This window comes from Mus caroli, unplaced genomic scaffold, assembly GCF_978045245.1.
Source record: "Mus caroli unplaced genomic scaffold, Mus_caroli_1 scaffold_15, whole genome shotgun sequence".
Lineage (NCBI taxonomy): Eukaryota > Metazoa > Chordata > Mammalia > Rodentia > Muridae > Mus > Mus caroli.
Window position 1 is genome coordinate 16,290,142 of NW_028227270.1, and position 23,758 is coordinate 16,313,899.

Genomic DNA, 23,758 nt, shown 5'->3' on the forward strand with positions numbered 1-23,758 from the left:
TAAAATGTTAAGTACAGAAAATCTTCACAGGTATGTTGGAAATGAAACAGTTTTTATTAGCAAGGGATTTATTGTACATCATGCTTTAAGTTTTCTAAGGTTGTATTGTAATAATGATTCCATTAAAAAGTAATGAATATCACTATTTGGTGAAAAATGACATTTTGGTAATATAAAATTGACGGTACTGTTAACTGCTTAAAATACATGTTCTGCATTTTTATTGTGCTGAAATATTTTAGAGGTAGGCTAAGCAGAACTCAGGGTTACAGGTGAATTATGGGTTTTATAATTTGAAAATATTTACTTCATTTACTATTCTATCCTCAATCCTATATTCTAACCAAAGAGAACATTAACATATTCCATTAAAACATATTTTCTTTTGTTAATTTTTCTGATCTAGATAAGGCTGTAATTTCTCAAAACATTCCAAAAAGATTTGAAATAACTTGAAATTTTGAATCCACTCTGAAATAGCTATTATCCTTTTCTAGTTACTGTAGTCCAGATTCTTTACTTGGTAAGTCCCAAGAGTTCATACACATCAAAAAAGAGTAGATAAGTGAATTCTCCTTAAAAGAATCACACACACACACACACACAAACTGATAGCTCTATGTGAGGCCCTCAAGGCTCTGCTGATAATGTGGCTGTCAAGAGAGCACTGATGTTGGGAATTCTATATGCCTATGGAAAGAGGACATCTGGAAGCAATAGAGCTTTGACTCAAATTCTGAAAAGAAAAGCATTCTCTAAAAACGGCAAAAGTGTTGCATCATAAATTGAGTTGTCATTGAATTGGCAGAATCTGACTTTTCTGAATATTTCCTATTGGTTTAGAATTCAAAATACTTAACTAGTACCAGAAAATCACTGCATACATCAAAACAGGAGAAAATATATTCCCTTTTTGCTTCTAACCAACTATGTAGATTATAAACCTAAGTGTCACATGATAATCCTGGGGCAAATTTATTCACCATCCTAATAATTTATATTTATAGATGTAGAATTGCAGAAAATATTTCGATTTGAAATGAATCTCACGGCTTTGGTGATACCTCAAATATTTAAGCCATGATCTCCAAGATAGATTTGTCCAGTAGTAAGCTTTAATTATAATCTAACTCTCTCCCATCATCCATTTTCTGTTTATTTACTCTTCTAGTTGACAAAAAGACTGGAAAACAACTGGCCACTCCAGTGTTTCCAGAGCTCTGCTTATTCATCATTGTTCACCAATGCTACTAAGGTCCCAGCACTGCTGAACACTGGCACATCCAACCAAATGGAAATGCCCCCCACACCCAGATATACCCAGATGTCTGTACCAGCACCTTTGGGTGCAGCTGAGGCCACAGACAGGCTAGAACATAAAGTGTTGCTCATTCTTTAAATGTCATAAGGAATTTTAAATAAAACATATATGTCTGTATTTGTCATATTTACACACACACCAAACTGGGGATAAATACAAATTTGATTTGAAAAATAATTATCTTTACAAAAAGCAGCATTTTGGATATTTTTGCATGAAATATCATAGTACTGGTATCTTTTTTGTAGCTCTGTCCTAGCTGAAACTACAGTTCAAAAGTAATCCATAGTAAGCTAGACAAACTCAAACCTAAGACCTTTCTTGATTTTTAATGTATAAAGTGGAGCCTTCCTGATAGGTGAATAATTTACTGAAGGTTATGATGACCCAGAACATTCTATTCCAACATGCATGGGTATTTCCTAATAAACTAATTCGCAACATGGTACAATTTGGTGTAAAATGAGATGAGATCTTGGGCTAAGCTTCCTGTCACAATTTCACCAGTAAACTTAAAAGTTTAACATATAATTAAGTGGTTATAAATGGAAAATTTGATAGACATCCTGTGATGGTTTGTATACTCTTGGACTAGCGAGTGACACCATTTGGAGGTGTGGCCTTGTTGGAATACATGTGCCCTGGTTGGAGGAGGTGTGTCACTGTGGGTGTGGGCCTAAGACCCTCACCCTAGTTGCCTGGAAGTCAGTCTTCCACTAGCAGCCTTTGGATGAAGATGTAGAACTCTCAGCTCGACCTGAGCTATGCCTGCCTGTTTACTGCCATGCTCCCACCTTGATGATAATGGACTGAACCTCTGAACCTGTAAGCCAGCCACAATCAAATGTTGTTGTTGTTTTGATAAGACTTGCCTTGGTCATGGTGTCTGTTCACAGCAGTAAAACCCTAACTAAGACACATCCACTTTATTCTGTACTCAATATTAATGAGAGAAAGAAGTAAACAATTTCTGTTTCTCCGGGAAGAAAGGCATTACATTTTACTGTTTGGGGAAAGGTCCTCAAATCTGACTATGAAGTTGTTTCATTGAAACCTTCTGAGTTGAGACTGTAACTAATGACTGAGTATCTGCCTAGTGTGTGAAGGCCCTAAATTCAATGGCCCATATTTCAGAAGTATAAAAAGGAAAAGAATAAATAATAGGCCCACATATACATATACTTAATAATGTTAAGTAAAAAAAAAAAAATAGAAGGATGTTGGAGATATTTATCCAAATCCTATAAAGCCGCCACCCTAGTTAACACTAATCTCACTCTATCAGTGGCTCACAGCCTTCCTGATGTTCCTCATGTTACAGTGACCCCAACCATAAAATTACTTCATTTCTAACTATAATTTTCTACTATTCTGAATCGTAATGATCTGTGTTTTCTGATGATCTTAGGCAATGCCGATGAAAGGCTTGTTCAACCTCCCCAAGGGAGCAGAGCCCACAAGTTGTGAACTATTGCACTAAATGAGTTCATAATTCCTACTTCATTTCTTTTTTAATAGAAAAAATGTACTTCTAGCATTCATTATGTTTAACCTAGAAACAGAAATAAAAATAAACTATAGCTAGCATATTGTGGTAAGTTTTTAGCAGATCATAAAAACCTAGATTGTATAGAACTGTAAACGTAGTGTCATGCTATGTTACCTAGTGGAATGAGAATTATATTACTCCCAAACTAAGGAAAATACTAAAATACATAGATCCACATTCATTTCTGGTGTAATATAAAAGTTAAACACTTAGCCCTGCCACAAATTAATTCTTGATTTTTTTTAAAAAGATTGAAATCATCTAAGTATCTGCTTTAAGCACAGCTAAGAAAAAGAAACGATTGATTACAGAACAGAAAATAAAACTCTCTCTACATAGAGATGGCATTGCAAATGTATATAAAAAGTCACAGATAATTAAAAACCTGCAAATACTAATAAACAAATTTAGCAATATCCGTTGTAACTGAGTGTGGTAGTCCAAGCCTGTAATCTCAGCACTCAGAAAACAGAGAGAGGCAGGAGGATTACAGGGTTAGGGTTAGTCTGTTACACTACTAGGCTTGAGAATGCAAAAAGGTCATTTAAAAGGCAATCCATACAGTAGTATCTAGTAACATGCCTGAAGATTATAAGATTTCTGAGAGGCAATAAAAAATAGAAATTAATGAAAAAAATTATGTGACTGGATTAAAAATATTAATGTAATATATAAGTACTACACAAAGCTAATTATAGTTTCAATTCAATGTGTATCAGAATATTAACAGCTGTTCTTTAAGAACTAAAAGATGAGTTTACAAATCCTTACCACAATTTAAGAACTCCTGAGTAAATTAAGAGGAAAAAGGTCTTAAGCTGGTTAGATGGCTTGTGGGACAAAGGTACTTGGTGCCAAGCATGATGACCTCAATTCAAAGATATTCCCTGGACCCACATGGTGGGAAAAGAGAACCAACCCCCAAGGTTGTCTTCTGTGTTCTATGAATGTACTTAGGCTCATGTGCACACACAGGTACACAAAATAAATAAACAAATCAATACATAGGAAGACACTTTAAGTAAAGAAATACAGTATTAGCAATTTCAAAACTTACTATAGATGGATAGTAGTTGAAACAGCATGGTATGATCTTAAGTAAAGGTAAACGCATTGGTGGGCGAGAGAGACTCAAAACATACCACATATCTATAGACAAGAGGTGTTGACTGGGTGCTAAGTCCATTCAACAAGGAGAAACTTTTTCAGCAAATTATGCAAAAGAATACAACTACATTACATTATACTACATTAAAGAAAATGAGCAATGTATTGTGTTTGAGCTACCACCAATAATGTTAGTGTAAATAATCACTGTGTGTCCATTAAAATATATTATTAAACATTAACTTCAAATGGAGCAATGGTCTAAGAATAAGGCCTAAACACCATATAGTTCTGCAAATAAAGCAGAAGGCTGAATCTCTAAGCTCAGTAGACGCTTTAGATACATACCAAAAGAACGAGCAACAAAAGATAAACTAGGTAAACTGTACTTCATCACAAATAGAGTTCTGTATAAATCACATTTATCAAGAAAATAATACAGGCAATATAAGAAAATATTTGCATACTCCACAAGCACTTAATATCCATTATATATAAAGAAACACTTCAGTAAGAAATCGGCTTTGAATCAACACTTCTCCTAATGAGCCATGCAAGTGGCTACATTGTGTATTTTAAGCTTCTCAACATCATGTATTATTATGGAATTAACTCTGGAATTTGAAGCCACAAGATGATTTGGGCATGATAGAGTGGCAACATCAATTAAAACAGAAAATAAGAAATCCTGGCAAGGGGGAATTGAAATTCTTATACCTTGCTAGCAAAATGTAAAATGGTGCAACCCACCATGAAAGCAATTTGGAAGATCCTCAAAAGGCTGAATATAGAATCACCATATGACTTTACAGTTCTACTCCTGCATGCATATGCACGCACACACACATGAATTCAAACAGGAGCTGAAGCAAGGTAGCTGCATGCATGACAGTGTTCATTATTCCATTGTCCTCAGTAGCCAAATGGCAGTAAGAAGCCAAGTATCCCTCTGCAGTTTAATGGATAAACAAAATGTATGTACATAGAACAGGTCGGAAGCAGGTCCATGACCGTACACACTGCAGTGTGGACACAAGTCTCATGATCCCACTGATATGTCTGAAATAAGTGAACTCACAGAAACAGACCATAGATCAGAGATAAGCAGAGTCTAGGGAAGAGGGGATGGAAGCTCCTGCTTGCTGACTGATTCTGTTTGAGAGTTATGGTGGCAGGTGGATTAACAGTCGTAATGGTGTGCACAGCCTTGGGCATCTAATTAATGACATTGACTGAATTGTTCTGTCCAAGATAGTTAATAGCAAATGTATGTGTGTGTGAGTGTGTGTGTGTGTGTTATTTTAGCATAGTACTTCTCACTTGGTTATAGATTCAAAACCATTTTACTTCATAATTCAGCATGGTAAAATGATGAGATCCAAAATCAAAGTGTGCTAGAGTGATAAGTAATCACATTTTAACTTCTATATAAAAGGCCAAATTCTGCAGGCTTAATACCTTTGACTTGGGGACTTGAAGATGAAGATGAGGATGACATTTGAAATGCAAGTGCACTAACTTTTCAAGTCTATTAACCAAGCAAGTCTATACCTATCTGTGACTATAAATATCTCGCTCCACCTCCACTAAGCCCTCCTTCCATCAGTCAGCCTTCCACACACTGAACCCCTTACGTAATGTGAACGATGCAGAGCGGTGAAACACCGGGGTTTATCCTTTGCCTGGCCCATCCCACAGGAAAAACAGGGCATGTCTCCTTCTGAGCATTATTCCAGGACTCTGTAAAGAACTTTTTCCATGAGAACTTCAAACTGTCTTTTCAGTGTATTCATAATAAGATTCAATCACTGCAAAAATACATTTGAAAGACTTCATTTGGGACATGCTTCAGTGAGACACTAATGGCTTCCCCTGTTCTCTGAGTTTTGTGCTCATGGGCGGCCACCCACCCATTCATGCAGCAAATACACCGTACAGAAAGCCATGAAGAACCAACACTCTGCAAGCTGCTGACACCGCCGAGTGCCTTGAAAGAAGCTCCTTACAATCTGTACAGAAAAGATGAAGTGGAACTATATTTTGTAGGGGAAAAAGGTCACAGCCCTGTTATGTAAGATATGAGAGTCATCATTCAGAGGTAAAATTCTTTTTACAAAATAGAAACAGTCACTTCTGGAAGTTTAATAGATTTTATACACCTTCAAAACCTAACAGCAATTTGGAAGCATTTTAAATGGGTCTCTCTTGCTCCTTGATTTCACTGAAGTTCATTTCATTAAGATTGTTTTTCTCATAAAATAAAACCAGTCAGATTCTGATAAGTTAGTTCATTACTTTTTGTTAGAATTCATATTAACACCAAAATACCATTCCCTGGACTGCAGGCTGCTCTGTTCCATGTCAGCCATTAGGACAATGGAGCAGCCGCTGTCTGTCACATGACTGGCTGCTGCGGTGGATGAAGAGACCCCTTTAGCATCTAAAAGTGATGTTTAAAAAAATCCATCTAGAAGCACATATTTGTTCTTTGAAGTCATTTTAAAAGTCAAGTGTCATAGTCGTGTCTGGCTTTCAGCAGCAAAGACATAAAAATAAGCCCAAAACTCAGAACAAGATTAGAATATCCATGAAGGATCCAAAGTGTAGCCTAGCTGTGAGAAGTTTCACTCGGTTTATTTGAATGTATATAATAGGATAATATTAATTGTTACATATATGACTCAAGACTAGAAAACATGATATTAAATCATCTGGTGTTAGGTTTTTGTAAAATCTCAGCACAAAAGAGGAGGTATGAAGTTGCACCCCAACACAAGAAGCCACTGCAGCTGACAGCTGACAGGAGAGGAGCCCTCAGTTTTCTTCGATGCACTGATGATGGGTCCATCAGCCACACTCCAGTACATGTTTTGTGCTCAGGAGTGGTTGGCCAACACAGCCAGACACCATGTTGTTGTTTTTTGAGAGAGAAATAATATTAGCCAGACAGGTAATGAGGTGGGGAAGAACCAAGGAAGAGTTGGGAGAAGGAAAATAATATGATCAAAATATGTTGAATGAAATTATTATCAAAGAATTAAAACTTTGCATCTGAGCAGACTATAGACTCAAGCAGTTTTATGGGATACATTACGAAACTTTCAAGGACTCTAACTTTATGCAAACTGTTCCTGCAGCTAAAAAACAATTACAAGTTTTCGAGTGTCTAGAACTGTTAAGCCTCAGAGATTTAACCTGTTTACAAGTTAACACATTATTAATCCAGTTTCATGGATATTTGTGAAGTACACAAGACTTCTGACAGATTAGCCAGAGTGGCAGCCTTTGTGCAAGATACCTGAGCCTCCTGCCCATAGGCTATCTCACAGAAGAGCAGGTAATGTCTGTGTATGTCATGGGGTAAGAGACACAGCACAATACTGAGCTTGTAAACCTGTCTTTAATAGCAAGCACTAAGTGTACTGTGTCTCCAAACTGTGCAAACCTTCTCTCTGCTCTAGTGGGAACACGTTATCTTCCACAACTGTGTACTATACAAATATCACTGGAGGGATAGGCCAGAATGCAGACATTATCTCTGCTTTCAAAATATATTGACACACAACGATAGATAGAGAAACCTTGTCTGACCACAAACGACTTTTACGAAGGCAGTAAAGAAAAGACATGATACACAAACCAGGCAAAACCAGGAAAGCAGTATCTCAGGCTCGTTTCCTCTTTAGCATGAAGAAATATCACATGAAATAGTAACAAGGTGAGCCAGTAAACAGCAGGCAGTATGGCACTGATAGTGTGTAGAAAGATGTGACGTTAAAATATAAACATGGAGGAAATCTATCACTTTAGTAGACTTTTAAGCATTAAGAACTAGAAATTATTATGGAAAGTAAAATAAACCAGGCACAGAAAAACAAATACCATGTTTTCATTCATATGGTTATCCTGTGTTTTAATTTGTATATATGGGGGATATGAGTAATGGAACAAGAAAAGGACTGTAAGAAGAGAAAAGACCTTCAGGCAGGAGAGATGGCTCAGTGAGTGGATTTATAAAGCACTTGGCATGTAAGTGTAAGAAGCAGAGTTCTGATCCCCAACACCCAACTATGTTCACAGTGCTTTGGGGGTCACCCAGTGATATTCACAGTGCTTGGGGGCAGGGGTGGGATCCCAGGAGCAAGCAGAACAACTGACTACCCTGATAATCCTGCTCTGCTTGGTGAGAGACCTTGACTCAGTCAGGGAAGGCACTCCACCGTGACCTCAGGCTTCCACAGTGTGCAAGGCACATGTGTGCCTACACACATGCAGACAGGCACTCACACACATACTATAACAGTTAAAAAGAAGTCTCAACAGAGAGAAGCAAAAAATCAGGTGATAGAATGTGCACAGCAGGAAAACATAGAGGACTGTTGGGGACGGGCGAGGAGACCAGGGAGAGGCTTGGAACCTGAGGCACAGGGCGAGGAACACTGTAGGAAGACTAGTAAGAACAGTGCATGGAAACTGCATAATATAACCCATTTATAATACATACTAACTTTAAATACATTAAAAAGCCATTCCACATTAGAAAAGTTGGAAAATATAGCTAAATTCATCTTACTAGCAGACTGGGAGGTTCGGGGGAAGGACTGTGTAGACATCCAAATACACATATAGGCATTATCTTGAGTTGATAGAGTATTCATAATATTGGTACAAAAATACACAATTTAAGGTTCCTTGAAGATTGCAATTTTCATTATAATATACTTTCTCATGCTCCCACCCTGGACTGATAAGCCCTCCAGGATGCATGAACATGGGTCTCCTTGCTTGTTTATACTTTAATACAGCATGGTTGAAATACATCCATACATACACTGGATCCTAATTTAAACCATGCATTAGGATCAAGTAATTCTTAACCATGGCTGTACACAGAAGTCTTATGTTGCTCATGAAAGTGAACTCCAGGTTCAGAACCTCCTCGCTCCACTGACTCCAATTCAGACATATTTCTAGCGTGGCAGGGTTACAGATATTCAAGTATTTGTATGCCGTCACCATACATTCAGGGACACTGATTCCTAGATGATGCCGTTTGAATGGGGGCAAAGCATGGCTCCTGAAACAGAAAAGACTTAACAGCTATTACCGTGATTAGTGGCACTCAGAAACTGGTCCCTACCAGATGAAATCCTTAGCCTACTATTTATTTCATCTTGCTAAGGAGAAACTAAGGTTTTAAATTTAAATTGATTTAATTTACTGGTTAAATCAGTTTAAAATAAATCAAACTTACATGCTATGAGGATGATAATTTCTAAGAAATTATCAGAGTTGAAGACTGAAATCTTTTTTTTAGTATTTTCTTTATTTATGTTTCAGATGTTATCCCTTTTCCTAGTTTTCCCTCTGAAAACCCCTTATCCCTTCCCCCATCCCCCTGCTCACCAACCCACCCACTCCTACTTCCTGGACCTGGCAGTCCTCTATACTAGGGCATAGAACCTTCATAAAACCAAGGTCCTCTCTTCCCACTGATGACTGACTAGGCCATCCTCTGCTACATATGGAACTAGAGTCATGAGTCCCACCATGTGTTTTTGTTGGTTTGTAGTTTAGTCCCAGGGGGCGCTGGAGATACTGATTAGTTCATACTGTTGTTTCTCCTATGGGGCTACAAACCCCTTCAGCTCCTGGGGTACTTTCTCTACCTCCTTCATTGGGGTCCATGTGCTCCATCCAATGGATGGCTGTGAGCATCCATTTCTATATTTGTCAGGTACTGGCAGAGCCTCTCAGGAGACAGCTATATCAGGCTCCTGTCAGCAAGCTCTTGTTGGCATCCACAATAGTGTCTAGGTTTGGTGGTTGTCTCTGGGATGGATCCTCAGGTGGGGCAGTCTCTGGATGGTCATTCCTTCAGTCTCTGCTTCATACTTTGTCTCTGTAACTCCTTCCATGGGTATTTTGTTACCCCTTCTAAGAAGGACCAAAGTATCCACACTTTGGTCTTCCTTCTTGAGTTTCATGTATTAGATCTCAGAAGATGGAAAGATCTCCCATGCTCATGGATTAGCAGGATTAATATAGTAAAAAATGGCTATCTTGCCCAAAGCAATCTACATATTCAATGCAATCCCCATAAAAATTCCAACTCAATTCTTCGTAGAGTTAGAAAGGGCAATTTGCAAATTCATCTGGAATAACAAAAAACCTAATATAGCAAAAAACCATTCTCAACAATAAAAGAACCTCTAGTAGAAACTTGTAGAGGAAAAAGTGGAGAAGAGCCACGAACATATGGACACAGGGGAAAAATTCCTGAACAGAACATCAATAGTTTGTACTATAAGATCAAGAATTAACAACTTGGACTTCATAAAAATTGCAAAGCTTCTGTAAGGCAAAGGACACTGTCAATAACACAAAAAGGCAACCAACAGATTGGGAAAAGATCGTTACCAATCCTAAATCCGATAGAAGGCTAATATCCAATATATACGAAGAACTCGAGAAGTTAGACTCTAGAAAACCAAATAACCCTATTTAAAAATGGGGTACAGAGTTAAACAAAGAATTTTCAACTGAGGAATACCGAATGGCTAAGAAGCACCTAAAAAATGTTCAACATCCGTAATCATCAGGGAAATGCAAATCAAAACAACCCTGAGATTCCACCTCACACAGTCAGAATGGCTAAGATCAAAAACTCAGGTGACAGCAGATGCTGGTGAGGATGTGGAGAAAGTGGAACATTCCTCCATTGCTGGTGGGATTGCAAACTGGTACAACCACTCTGGAAATCAGTTTGGTGGTTCCTCAGAAAATTGGACATAGTACTACCGCTAGATTCAGCAATACCTCCCCTGGGCATATACCCACAAGATGTTCCAACTGGTAATAAGGACACATGCTCCACTATGTTCATAGCAGCCTTATTTATAATAGCCAGAAGTTGGAAAAAGTCCAGATGTCCCTCAACAGAGGAATGGATCCAGAAAATGTAGTATATTTATACCGTGGAGTACTACACAACTATTAAAAACAATGAATTTATGAAATTCCTAGACAAATGGATGAATCTGGAGGATATCATCCTAAGTGAGGTAACCCAATCACAAAAGAACACACATGATATGCACTCACTGATTGATAAGTGGATATTAGGTCAGAAGCTCGGAAGCCTGAAATTCTTTATGGCAGACACCATATCAAAATACCTTTAGATCTTTGCTAAATTATAGTTCATATACTCCATAAGATTTAATAAATTGGTTTTACCATGTGATATCCTGATGGTGTTTTTAAGGTCACCAACTGATTTAGAGAAAAAAATCAATGAATTTGAAGGAAAATAGAAATTATTTGAGCTAAGACTAGTGAGATTAGTAATTCAGAAAAAAAATATATATATATATACAAAAGGCAATGAGGTTCCTCCTCTATCAAAACCATGAGTCTGTCTTTTACTGAATGTTCTTTGTGGACCAGCCCTATGCTTGGGTTAATTCATTCCATCCTCACACTGGACATGGCATTTGTGTTTGTGTAGCCATCATTGTCTAGTGGAGACAGCATTAAACACTGAGGTTTGTATTCTGATGTTTTCTAATAGGGTCTCAGAGTTTACTTATTCCTGCGGAATAACTATCTGTCAAGTGTGATTTACACTTTGATTCAGAAACAGCCATTTAGAAATTCCAATGGAGGAGTTAGGGAAAGGACTGAAGGAGCTGAAGGAGTTTGCAACCCCATGGGAAGAACAACAATATCAACCAACTAAACTCCCAGAGCTCCCAGGGTCTAAACCACCAACCAAAGAGTATGCATGGAGGGATCCATGGCTGCAGCCACAGATATAGCAGAGAATGGCCTTGTTGGGTGTCAATTGAAGGAGAGACCCTTGGTCCAGGGAATGCTTGATGCCCCAGTGTAGGGGAATCCCAAGTCCAGGAAGCTGGAGTAGGTGGGTGGGTTGGGGAGTACCATCATAGAAGCAGGGGAAGGGGAGATGGGATAGGGGGTTTGCAGAGGGGAAACAGTAAAAGGGGATAACATCTGAAATGTAAATAAATAAAATATCCAATAAAAAAGTAAAGAAACTAGAGGGGGGAAGAAAAAGAAATCCCAAAGCTTGTAAATTCCCACTCTATCCCAAAGATTCAAAGAAAATGAGCCAGCCTGTGGTCACTATCTAGTTCACACATAAAAACCATCTATCTAATTGGTGCCATGCATTGTATCACCCACACTGTCTCCTCCTGCCCTCTTGCAGAAGTGCAGGATGTAGGCACATGGGAGAATGGTAACACTGACAGGGTGGAAAACTCTATCACAGCACTCAGCTCAGCCGAGGCTGCCTGAGAGAGCAGCCGTGGACCCCTACCCATCATGAGTCAGTTCTTGTCCTGTGTCCACTCTGGCTCATGTTCTCTGGCATTAGTATCACTAGTGCAATACATACTAACAATATTAGTTACTAGACCCATGCACTTAAGTTTTGACCAGTCAACTTGGAATCTGAACAATGCAGGCCTTTACAGCATCCTTTTCGACCAAGGAAAAGAACCCATCTTTACTCCTAACAGTAATTTGTAATTAGCAGCGTTGCCTCATCTCTAGCCTGCATAGGTGGAGAAGCTGTGAAAGGTGATAGAAACTCTGGGACTTTCTCTTGGTGCCTTTGGATGATATGTGAGTGTGAGAAAAGCTCCCCCTGCCTCCTCTTCCTCCTACTGTACTGACTTCAGCTTTGTAAACAGGAAGGCTGCTGAGATTGGCATTCTCTTATCTCATGATAAGGCCCACAAGCTGAGTGCACAGCAGTCCAGCTCCTCTGAATGAAAAAAAGATAGCACATATGTGCTTTACCCCACAACACAGAAAAATTAAATTTAAAAAATAATATTTTATGTCTTTAAGAACTTTATACAGTGTATTTTGACCAACTCCTCATAGATACACTCCCACATTCCTAGTCACTTTCAGCTTCTTGGTTGTTGTTTTTTTTTTCTTCTATTTAATTTTTTACTGGTTATTTTATTTGCATTTCAAATGTTGACCCCTTTCTGGTTTCCCCTCCACAAACCCCATCACACCCCCACTTTGCCTCTAAGAGGGTGCTCCTTTAGCTACTCAGCCACTCCTGCCTGAGCACCCTCGCATTCCCCTTACTCTGGGGCATCAGGCCTTCACAGGACCAAAGGCCTCCCCTCCCACTGATGCCAGATAAGGCCATCCTCTGCTACTTATACAGCTGGAGCTGTAAACCCACCCATATATACTCTTTGGTTGATGGTTTTGTCCCTGGGAGCTCTGAGGTGGGGGGTCTAATTCGTCAATACTGTTGTTCTTCTTATGGGGTTGCAGTCCCCTTCATCTCCTCAGTCCTTCCCCTAACGCTTCCATTGGGGTCTCAGGGCTCCGTCCAATGTTTGTCTGTGAGTATTTGCACCTCAGGTGTTGGCAGAGCCTCTTAGGGGACAGCTATACCAGGCTCCTGTCGGCTTCTTGGCATCCGCAGTAGTGTCTGGGTTTGATGTTTGCAGATGGGATAGATCCCTAGGTGAGGCAGTCTCTGGATGGCCTTTCCTTCAGTCTCTGCTCCATTTTTTGTCCCTGGGTTTCCTTTAGATAGGAACGATTCTGGCTTAAAATTTTCTTTTAAGCCCATCAAGTCCAATGTGTTTGCCCAGCACACTTTAGGGACGGGGCCTACTCTCGGAGCATGGTTGATGACCTAAGGATCACCACACTTAAAGAAGATTGGCTGTCTCTCTCCCAGCACTTACTAGCTGCTGCTAGCTGCTGGGATAGGAAAAAATATTTTAGTAATATTTAATGAGGCCTTACACCAGAGTGCACACATGGTATGTGATGTTAGGGGAGGAAAAGCTAGATGTTTGACAACCCAGAAAGGCTGACTTCATTACTTTGTTCCTTTTCCACATGTTGCAGTATACTGAAGGTGACACGTTCACAGAGGGTACTTAAGCAGAGTCCTATAAATAAGCCTGTTTGATTGCTAACAATGCAAAAAACAAAAAACAAAAACAAACAAAAAAATCTGAAATCATCCTAATTGAGCTCCTTATAGTCTATGAAAGTTAATAATTAAAATCATCAAGTGAAATGATAGGAAGTCAGATAAAGATGGTTACAGCTTGTCTAAAACCTGCCCACATTCCACTCTAAAGCATACACTGTTTTCCCTTTAACTGGTCCTTTGTGATTTCAGCCTACATACTACAAATAAGTCCATAGCTTGACACCAACAGCAGCAAGAACTGTTCCCGATTAAAGAGGTTGGGCTTTAAATAGCCATGCCAAGAGCCAGGTGAACTCACCCTTGCTGTCTGAATTAGCAGCCAAATCTGGAGCAGGCCACTTCACACACTCAGTTGCTACAGATGATGAAGCAGAATTTGCTTTGAGCTAGAGCCTCATCTGACCTTGACCACCCATCACTAGCAAGTGCCAGAAGTTTTTTTTCCATTCAATCAAATAGTATATTTTACTGCCTTCTTTCACAGTAATTAAGCAATAAATAAATAAATAAAGTATGCAATAGCTAAACAAAAATAAAGTTAATAGTGAGCTATAGATCTTCTTAAATGTTCTTTGTATTTGGTAAGCTTAGATATTACATATTGGCTGTTTTGAGTTTGCTTCTCTGTTGCTATGGTAAATACTGTAAACAGAAGCAACCTGAGGAAGGAAGAGGCTTATGTGGCTTACAGGTTACAGTCCATCACCCAGGAAAGCAATCGGGAACCTGGAGGCTGGAACGGAAGCAAAGCTTGGAGACGAACACTGTGCACTGCTTTTCTCCCTCTGGCTGCTCAGCTGCCCTTCTTATAAAGCTCAGACCCACCTGCCCAGCAGTGGCACCACCCACAGCGTCTCAGGCTTTCTCACTTCATTTTTCAATTAAGGAAATACCTCAGGGTGATGGCTACAGACTAATTGATCTAGATGATTTCTCAATTGATCTTCCCTCTCAAGCTGCCAGTAAGTTAGCCATCATATTGGCCCACCAACAAAAGCACGTTTCTGCTGGTCAGGTTGTACTAAGGCACTAGATACTTAACTAGTAGTCCACCCAGAATTTCCTGAGATGTGGTATTTTTCAGAAATGTATCAAGGGATTATATTTTTCTCCACCATCCAGTCCCCTAAGAAGGCCCATAGTTTGAAGAATATGAAAATTAAAGCTAATTTTCTTTGTATTATGTTTGTCCAGTTTACTCAGGGCTAAAGCATGAATACATTCTCATAGAACTTTGCTCAAATAACTGCACAGAATCATTAAGGTGGAAGGTACAAAAGTCAGCTGGTGTTCCAAGGTGACAAGCAGAAGTTCCAGCAGCAGTTGTGATTGGGGCTTAAATTTAGAAAAATTTGTACGTGAAAATAATCTTGACAAGTTATGTCAGATGATGCCAATGTTATGAATAACGTGGTCCAGGTCACTGATCCAAGTGTGTCTGCTGCCCTGCCCTATGTACCCCCAAACTGGGACTTCTGACACTTGTTCATTTTTGAAATATCAACTGTCAGACACCACCCAATAAAGCCAGGATGGGCTTTGTCAAGAACTGAGACACTCCTGTAGCTTTTTATATCTATAATCAAGTGTTTGAGTTCAGTGAGCTGGAAAGTAAATTTCCTCCCGTATCTCCTAGGATTCCACAGGCGCGCTGCCCCAGTGACACGGAGGCAGTTCCCACACGGCGCCCACAGGATGGACTACCTGCACTTCGAGGACGACAGCCGTGGATGGTGGTTTGACATGGATATGGTGATCATCTATATTTATTCAGTGAACTGGGTCATTGGATTCGTTGTTTTCTGCTTTCTTTGCTATTTTTTCTTTCCGTTTTAGGAATCGTCGTACTCTGCTCTAATTGAACAATCATAAATGTAAACAACAATGGCTTGAACATTTTCAAAGTGTGCTTCAAAGTTTTTATAACACTGCATTATAAAAATTGTTAGTGTTTATAGAAATCCTGAGGGTAATGGATTTATTTATTAATTTCTTTCATGTAACAACCTAAACTTTATTCATGAGCTGGTCTCCAGCCATTAGAGACAGTGCACTACTAATTCATACTTTTTACTTTAGGACTTGGGGCTCTAATTTTACAACGTCATTTTTATACTTACTATATGATTGTAAAGACTGAGGTTTTACCTCCATTTAAAAATAGTAAAAAAAATGAATAATCTGGATGGATACCATCATTATTACTAAGATGTTTAGTCAAGCACTATGTATTCTTAGGCAAATGATGTCCGTTAGAGATAGACCATATTCTCTGGGACCTAATCAAGCAGGGTATATTGCATTTTGATTTCTGAATATCTCTACTTCTGTCTCCTATTACCAAAAATGTGATTATCCTTTTGTAAAGACTTCATAGCTTTGGTGCAACATTTTTAACTATTGTAAGAACAAAATATTACTTTCAGTAAGACTAACACCCAATAGCTATGTTCAAGAGCCATATTAACACTTTCCAATTTCAGAATGAATCACTTGAGAAATAACAAATCTGACTTTTAGTAACCTACTGATCAATGCATGCCCAAACTGTAATTAACCTGGTGATTCATTTAACTGGACGGTTGCCAACTATATTGTCCATGTGCAATAAAGAGTGGCTTTTACATTTTTATTGGTTTTTGACTTCATGTGTGGAATAAGGAGTTGCCAAAATGGAGTTATGGATGTATATAAAGAAAATGCTATTCTATTCTATGACAGTCTTTATAGTTAAGTTCTTTCCAAGAAAAGAAAACATACAACCATGACAACGTGAGCAGGAGATGGGACGATGTCGGGATTCAGAGTGAAGAACACTAAGCAAAAAGAGACATAAGCCAATGTGTTGACGCAGACAGGATTTTATAAATTAGCAGTAATGAACTGCTACTCCACCCTTTCTGCCTGGCATACTGTAACCTGATGAGAAACATGTGACGTGTGGCACTAATAATACCACCACCGTTCAAAACAGATACGCAATACCAATTTAGACTGCAAATTGCCGAAACGCCAGCACAATTGTTGATCACATCAGATAAAAGCCCTAGATTGATAGTGCAATTTTCTAAGACATACAAAAGTGGTGTGGATTATTATTCTAATATTTATCTCTGTTTTCACAATTACAGTTGTAAAAACCATAATCAACTATATCAGACCCTTCAAATCCAGAAACATAAAATTAAATACAATTCGCAGAGATGCATGCTTGTGTTTATAAATGAATATCTATATTCGCTTATGTTCTGGATAAAAACAGTGTGAATATGGGAAAACATCACTCCTCCCGCAGTACATGCACTGATCAAACAATTAAAACACACACAGGGACGATACATTAAGAGCCTTGAAACCAAAAGCAGCTCTCTTCCAGGCAATCCATGGTTTATGTGCCCTAGAAAGTACGTCTTGATTCATGCCTAAATTGTTTTAGAAGTTTCTTATTATATGCAAATTAAGAATAATATTTCACAGAAAACATTCATTCACTTTGTCTCTGGCACTTATTAGTTATTATTGTGTACCTGGGACCTAAAAAGCAAACATCTGTCTGCCTGTCCTAACACTAAAGTAATTACATTTGGAAAGCAATTATAAATCTCTAATTTTACTTTAAAATAAGTTTACATTTTATACCACTGGAGGTAAAAGCTACAGAATACTAAGTGTAGTGCTTCCTAGAGCTCCCACTTTCTGACAAGCTAGATAGGCCTGATATTTCCATAGACTGGGACAGGTAGGGATCCCAGGAGGGTGGAGTGTAAGCATGTTCCTGAGACTTTAGCCTGTCTGTTAAATGCATAGCATGTGTTCCCTTCTATCCCAGATCAAGCATTTTAGCATCTACAAGAGTCAGAGCACCTGAAGTTGTCCAGGCAAGATGATGATCACTTGACCTAGCCCAGAAGTCATCTAAGCCTTTCCCTCTATCTGGAGGCAGAACAGCCAGTCTCCTCTCTGGTCGGTGTTTGCTCCCTTCTGATCTCCAGGAACCCCAGCTAAGGCGTAGCCTATCTCCCACACCTTTGGGTAACTCCATATCCACTACCATAATTATTTTCCTTCTGCATTCTAGCATACAATAACCAGGTGCATCTGCAACCACTTTTAACAACTCAGCCACCTCTCTAGCCCCATAAACTTAACACAAAAACTCATTGTGAGCCTCTTCAGCATCTTTCATATAATCGCATCAAATTTCATTTTCCAATCAAGAACCGAAGAAAGGAAAAGAGAAATCCTAAATCTAATGAAATGCAATATTTGTCCCAGGAATATTATTTTAAAAGTTAATTCCTATGATTTACCACCCACAACAATTTCTGTTTCTATGGAGCTTAATAATTTGGAAGCTTAATTTTAAACACATATGGATATTCATAATAATAAATACCTGAATGAGCTACATTTCTAAATACTTTAATCAAGTCATTTATTTTTAATGAGAATTTCATGTATACATATAATGAATGCATTCTGATGAACTCTAATCCCCATTCCCTCCTTCCAGTTCCTCCCCACTCCTTCAAACTTCCCCATCCCGATGGTTTAAGCCCACTGAATCTGAATCCCTTTAGTGCTAACTGTGTGCATGAGTGTCAGGCTATTACATTGTGTCAAGGCTCTCCGGGTCTACACTGAAGAAAACTGACTTCCTCTCCCAGAAGCCATCAGCTGCTCGTAGTTCCTCAGTTCCCACTGTGTGAGCCCCACCCCCGCCCATGCTGGCATCTTGTCTGGATGACTCGAGTGTAGGACTTGTGCAGTCCCAGCCTCTGTGATGTCACATGTGCAATGAACCTGCCATGTCAGAAAAACAGTTTCACTGAAGTCATGCACCATCTCTGTCTTACAGTAGTCTCTCTACCACCTTTGCCATGGTAACCCTGAGCCTTGAGAGGAAGCGATATGATAAAGATGTCCCACTTAGGGCTGAGCATGCTGCCTTATTCTCTGTCTTTAGTCTCTGAGCATGGACCATGTGTGGCTTTCAATATTAAGCACTATCTACTGCACAAAGATGAAGGCTGAGAGAAACACTACTCTGTGGTTTTAAAGGAATTACTTAGGAGATGGTTTAGTGCGCATGTCCATTTCATAGAACAGTAACAGTGGTTTCAATTTCAGAAATGTGCTTGGTGTCTTATTGTTCAAGTGAAATCAAGATGACTTGTGATGATTAATAATGTCAATTGCATGGGACTTAACACCATCCTAGAAGCAAATCTCTTGGTTTGTCTATGAGGGACTTTTCTATAATACATTACTGAAGTGGGAAGACCCATGCCCAATGTAGGCAGCTTGATTTCATGGGCTAGAGTGCCAAAACAAAATACAAAGGGGGTTGGGAGGAGCACTTGTCTTCTCTCTGCCTCCTGACTGTGGTTGCACTGTGACCAACAACCACCTCAAACTCCTGCCACCATGACTCCTCTGCTACAGTGAACTGTACCGTGGAACCATAAGCCCAGATAAACCCTTCCGTCTGTCCTTAAGCTGATTTTTGTGAGGGTATATTCATCACTGAAATGAGACAAATAATTTAATCCATTACTTTTGGGAGCAAACGTATCTACTCTTACCCTCTATTATCAGAGATACCTAAGAGGTGATGTATGTTCACAAATTCACTTCTGAACATAGGGAGCGCACAGTGAAGCAGAATGAGCTGGAAGCTGCTCACTGAGCTCCAGCTCCTTCCCTTAGGTCAACTTGCACTTACCTTAGCTGTGGTACTGTGCACAGCTCCTGTGGCCACCACCATGCACGAAGATAAACACTGACTGAATGCTCCTTTTACTTCCCACAAATTAAAAGAAGGCCCACATGGTCTTCCAAAAACAGATGTGGTTTCTGAAAATAACAGAAGACTTAAAGATAGGAACTTTTTACTTACAAACAGAATTTTTTAAAACTGTCAATTTTTCTCTCATTTCACTGTAGTAAGAAAGGATGCTTCAGTAGGAACAACAGTAGTGAGTACATTGCATAAAGCCCGTGGTTTGCAGCCATTAATATAAAAGTTCAGTACTTTACCAAGAAGATATGTTCAGGTGCTGTATCACAGAATTCCAACAAGGTCAAAAGAGTTAAAAATTAACCAATAGTGAGAGGATACATATGTATTTATTCATTCATTTGAACAGAAAAATAAGCAATACTAAGAGAAAAAAGGTTACTATGCAAATAAGTACTGTGAAGAGGTGAGCATGAATTTCATTTAATAATAAACACTACACTGTTTGCACTTTAATCACAAATGTTTGTGTTTCTGGCCCAACACAATGAAGAGTCAAAAGTTACAAGACTTGATAAAATTTAAATGAAAAGAACATTTAGAGCAACATCCCTAGAATTATCATCAATTCTAGAATGATACATGCAATCAAGATTCTGTTACCATGTCTAACACTGCTAAACTTGGTCCGATCCATTTGAGCACTAACAAAACATACCAACTCCATTCCAATTAGTCAGAATCAGAAGTCTCACGTGCATGGTCACTAATGGTCGGGAAAGTTCTCAGGCCTTGCTGTCTCGCAGTTCTAAGTTGGTGCAAATGTTCTTTCATGTCTGGAGAAATATGGAAGATTCTTCCTTCTATGCCAGGCACTGCAATTACTCCCAATGGCTCATCTGTTTCTTCCTCAAAGGCTAGAAATGCAGAAGAGCCAGTTAAACTACGCATGCTCTCCAAACAGACGTTCTAAAGTCGTAGCTAAAGCTTTATTAGAATTGAATACGAATTGAAATTTATAGACAGTAGTGAGATTTTGTTTCTCCATCATCACAGAATTCATCCATGAATAAAAGTACACAAAACATGTTATGAAATTAATAAACAAAAATGCATCAATTCATTTTGACTTTAAGATATTTTATGCTTAATAAATGTTTGAGAAAATAGATATGCTTACCTTCATTTGAACATTATACAATGAATGCACGTATGGAAATATCACATGATACACATGATGCAATTTTATGTCAATTTTTTAAACCTTTAAAGTATTACTACATATTATCTCAAAAGGATTTACTTCATAATTATATTTTTAAGTTTTTTAGACTTTGGTTCATGAGTTCTATATTTACATCATTTCTATCTCTTTCCATGGCAACTCCTCCCATCCCACCACCCCCTCTCAAACCCATGATATTTTTTAAATTATTGTTAAATATATGGTGGGTGGGCGGGTGGGTTTTACAGCCTGCTGAGTCTATTTAGTGGTGATCATACGTGACAGCTGTCATTTTCTCTTCCATTTTACATTTTTGAAAAAATAATTAGACAGAAAATATGGCCGGTATAGTAAAAGAACTCTTTTGTTTAAAAAAAGAAGATAATTCATTTTACTTCCAAAAGGTGTAATTATAACTTCCAGAACTTGGATATATTTAGGAATATAATTATTTATCAAAGAATCAGCCAATTATAAAACTAATTGTGATTTGATATGATTTGCCTTGGATTGTTGTTGATGTGACCTTAGAAAAAGAATGAAGTTTCTAACTCAATAAGTGGGGACTTGTATTCCAAGGCACAGCATCTATCAAGTAGGAGAAGACAAAATGTTTAATTGGACAGAAGTAAGCTAATTTGGCAGGTTATAATTTTTTCATCTGGATTAGAAGGTAAATGTTCCAAAGGTAGTTGAAGATTGTGAAGCGGAAAACCCTGAAAAGGACACGATTTTCTAGACCGTCTCTGTTCTACATAGCTTTGGATACCTGTGCGGGCCCTGTGACTACTCTCCCTTGCATCTTGTCATTTCACCTTGGAAAATACAGGTCCATTTTTATTCTCTTCACACATCCTCAGACATCAGGACGCCCACCTAAAGACCAGAGTCTAAGAAACATTTATTCAGGCAGTAGCACATGAAACGTGACCGTCCCGTCACCTGTGAGGGATGGCGATTTGTTTGTTGTCGTGATCAAACTCATCCGATGGCCGGAAAGACACTTCTTCTTTCCTTGCAAAATTTTTATGGATTCAAAGTGATTCATGACGACTGTAGACAGCACCTGAGCTGTCTCGGGGTCAAACATCCGAGGGCAACTTCTAAACATACTGTAGCCATCCTTCCCCTGAAATGCCAAAACAGAACTCAGGTTCCAAGCCAGGAGTAATACAACAGACATAGATTTTAAATTTATCCCAGTGTTGAAAGTAATTCCTTACCTTTGTACATAATGACATTTTCTTAAACCTGAGTTAATATACTTTAAATAATTGTCCTACTCCATAAATCTAGACATGCGGCGGCTGTGATCCTGTTGTGACACCTCAGTTGTTCCATGGCCGTGAAAATAGGCCCCCTACAGTCTCCAAAGGTGGTTGTGAAATAACATTTACAAAGAGGGCCATTAGAATGATAGTGAAGAATATAATCAGAAAAATTTTTTGTGTATGTGATTTTTCAAGACAATGTTTCTCTGTGTAGCCCTGGCTGTCCTGGAACTCACTCTGTAGACCAGGCTGGCCTCAAACTCAATCTGCCTGCTTCTGCTTCCTGAGTGCTGGGATTGATGGCTTGTGCCACTACTGTCTGAAACTTACTAAAGGGCTCTCAGGATTAGAACACATAATCAATGCATCTTACAAAGTTCCTCACACTCAGTACTTTAGATCAAAGGGAGGAAAACACAACAAATTCTTATGTAAAGTCCTTAAAACATAATCGTCTACATTTCATTCTAAGTAACGGAGTAATGTGTAAGTAATTAAAATATATCTAAAGTAGAAATAGTAACTGTTTTAGGACTATTTATCATTAAATTTGAATTTAGCAATCCAATTTAGCACTTTGGGCTATACAATTCTGGCTATATTTGCTAGTCATTTAGGGAACAGAATTGCTGTGCATGGACTTTAGAGGGCCTGTACTTTTAAATCTGATAATACTAAACAGTGTAATTGTGCTTGTATACCATGAGATAAATTTTATTCACTTCATGAATCATAAAAATGCAATGGAAACATTTATTATTTTCTACGTGTCTGAATTCATGAAAGGAAACTTACATGTGTGTGGGCATAGCACCAAACAATCAGTTTTCTTAAAACCTTTCAAAGGAAAGCATTCTTACGTTTGCAATGTACTCCTTAATGGCCAAGAGATAGACTTTCTTCCTCTGTAAGTACTGTCCTTGAACTTTCACAGTGTCTCTTATGACTCGATGGCCTGGTTCTGCATCTGGATCAAATCCAAATTCTAGCCCAGCAACTTGAGGAAACCTGAAATGTAAAAACGACTTCTTCTCACACAGTTCTGCGCCACACTAATCAGAAGTGAGAGAATGCTAGACTTGGTCAGCATCTCCCCTTAGGCTGCTTGTCAGGCAGGATGCACACAGGCTGTGTGCATCTCAGCAGACTTGCCAAGTGAACTTTGGTTTCAAAACGTCAAACGATAAAAGCAACTCTAAGTAATTCTATTCTTACTTCGAGAATTTCTGATCTCCTACAACTCTGAATTCCTGTGAGACCATTGCCTCAATTTCCATCCTGCTACTAAAGGGATACAAAAATAAAATAGACGCCATACATATATCTTCAGAATGCTGTCTAACTACAACCCCCATAAGCTTCAGAAACACCTGACCCCCCTATTAGTATTTACTATTACTCCCATCTCTAAAAATGGCTCACTGGGTAACACAGACTGAGAGTCTGAGAGACTGAGGCAGGACGATCAAAAATTCAAGACCAGCATTGACTCAGATGTGAATCTGAGGGTCCTCCTGGGTATCCTGTACTTTATAGTCA

General features: G+C 38.7%; 2 protein-coding genes across 10 annotated transcripts in view; one reads left to right on the forward strand and one right to left on the reverse strand.

Moving 5' to 3' along the window:
- The window catches only part of Rnf180 (ring finger protein 180), a 179,322-nt gene extending 162,721 nt beyond the window's left edge, over positions 1 to 16,601 (forward strand). For 5 of the 9 annotated variants that reach the window (XM_085830864.1, XM_021180543.2, XM_085830865.1 and 2 more), the window contains exon 8: positions 15,620 to 16,600. In XM_085830864.1, the coding sequence (XP_085686990.1) occupies positions 15,620 to 15,819 (200 nt within the window). In that variant the 3' untranslated portion in view covers positions 15,820 to 16,600. Of the gene's footprint in view, positions 1 to 15,619 lie in introns of all 9 variants that reach the window. The other 4 variants (XM_029484985.2, XM_029484984.2, XM_021180542.3 and 1 more) reach the window with 1 other exon arrangement.
- Positions 16,602 to 20,205: 3,604 nt separating this feature from the next.
- Positions 20,206 to 23,758, reverse strand: part of LOC110308343 (snake venom 5'-nucleotidase) — a 38,708-nt gene continuing 35,155 nt past the window's right edge. The window contains exons 6-8 of the mRNA XM_021180810.2: positions 23,080 to 23,227; positions 21,891 to 22,077; positions 20,206 to 20,640 (exon numbers count right to left, since the gene is read on the reverse strand). Coding sequence (XP_021036469.1) covers positions 20,456 to 20,640; positions 21,891 to 22,077; positions 23,080 to 23,227 — 520 coding nt within the window. The 3' untranslated portion in view covers positions 20,206 to 20,455. The remainder of the gene's footprint in view (positions 20,641 to 21,890; positions 22,078 to 23,079; positions 23,228 to 23,758) is intronic.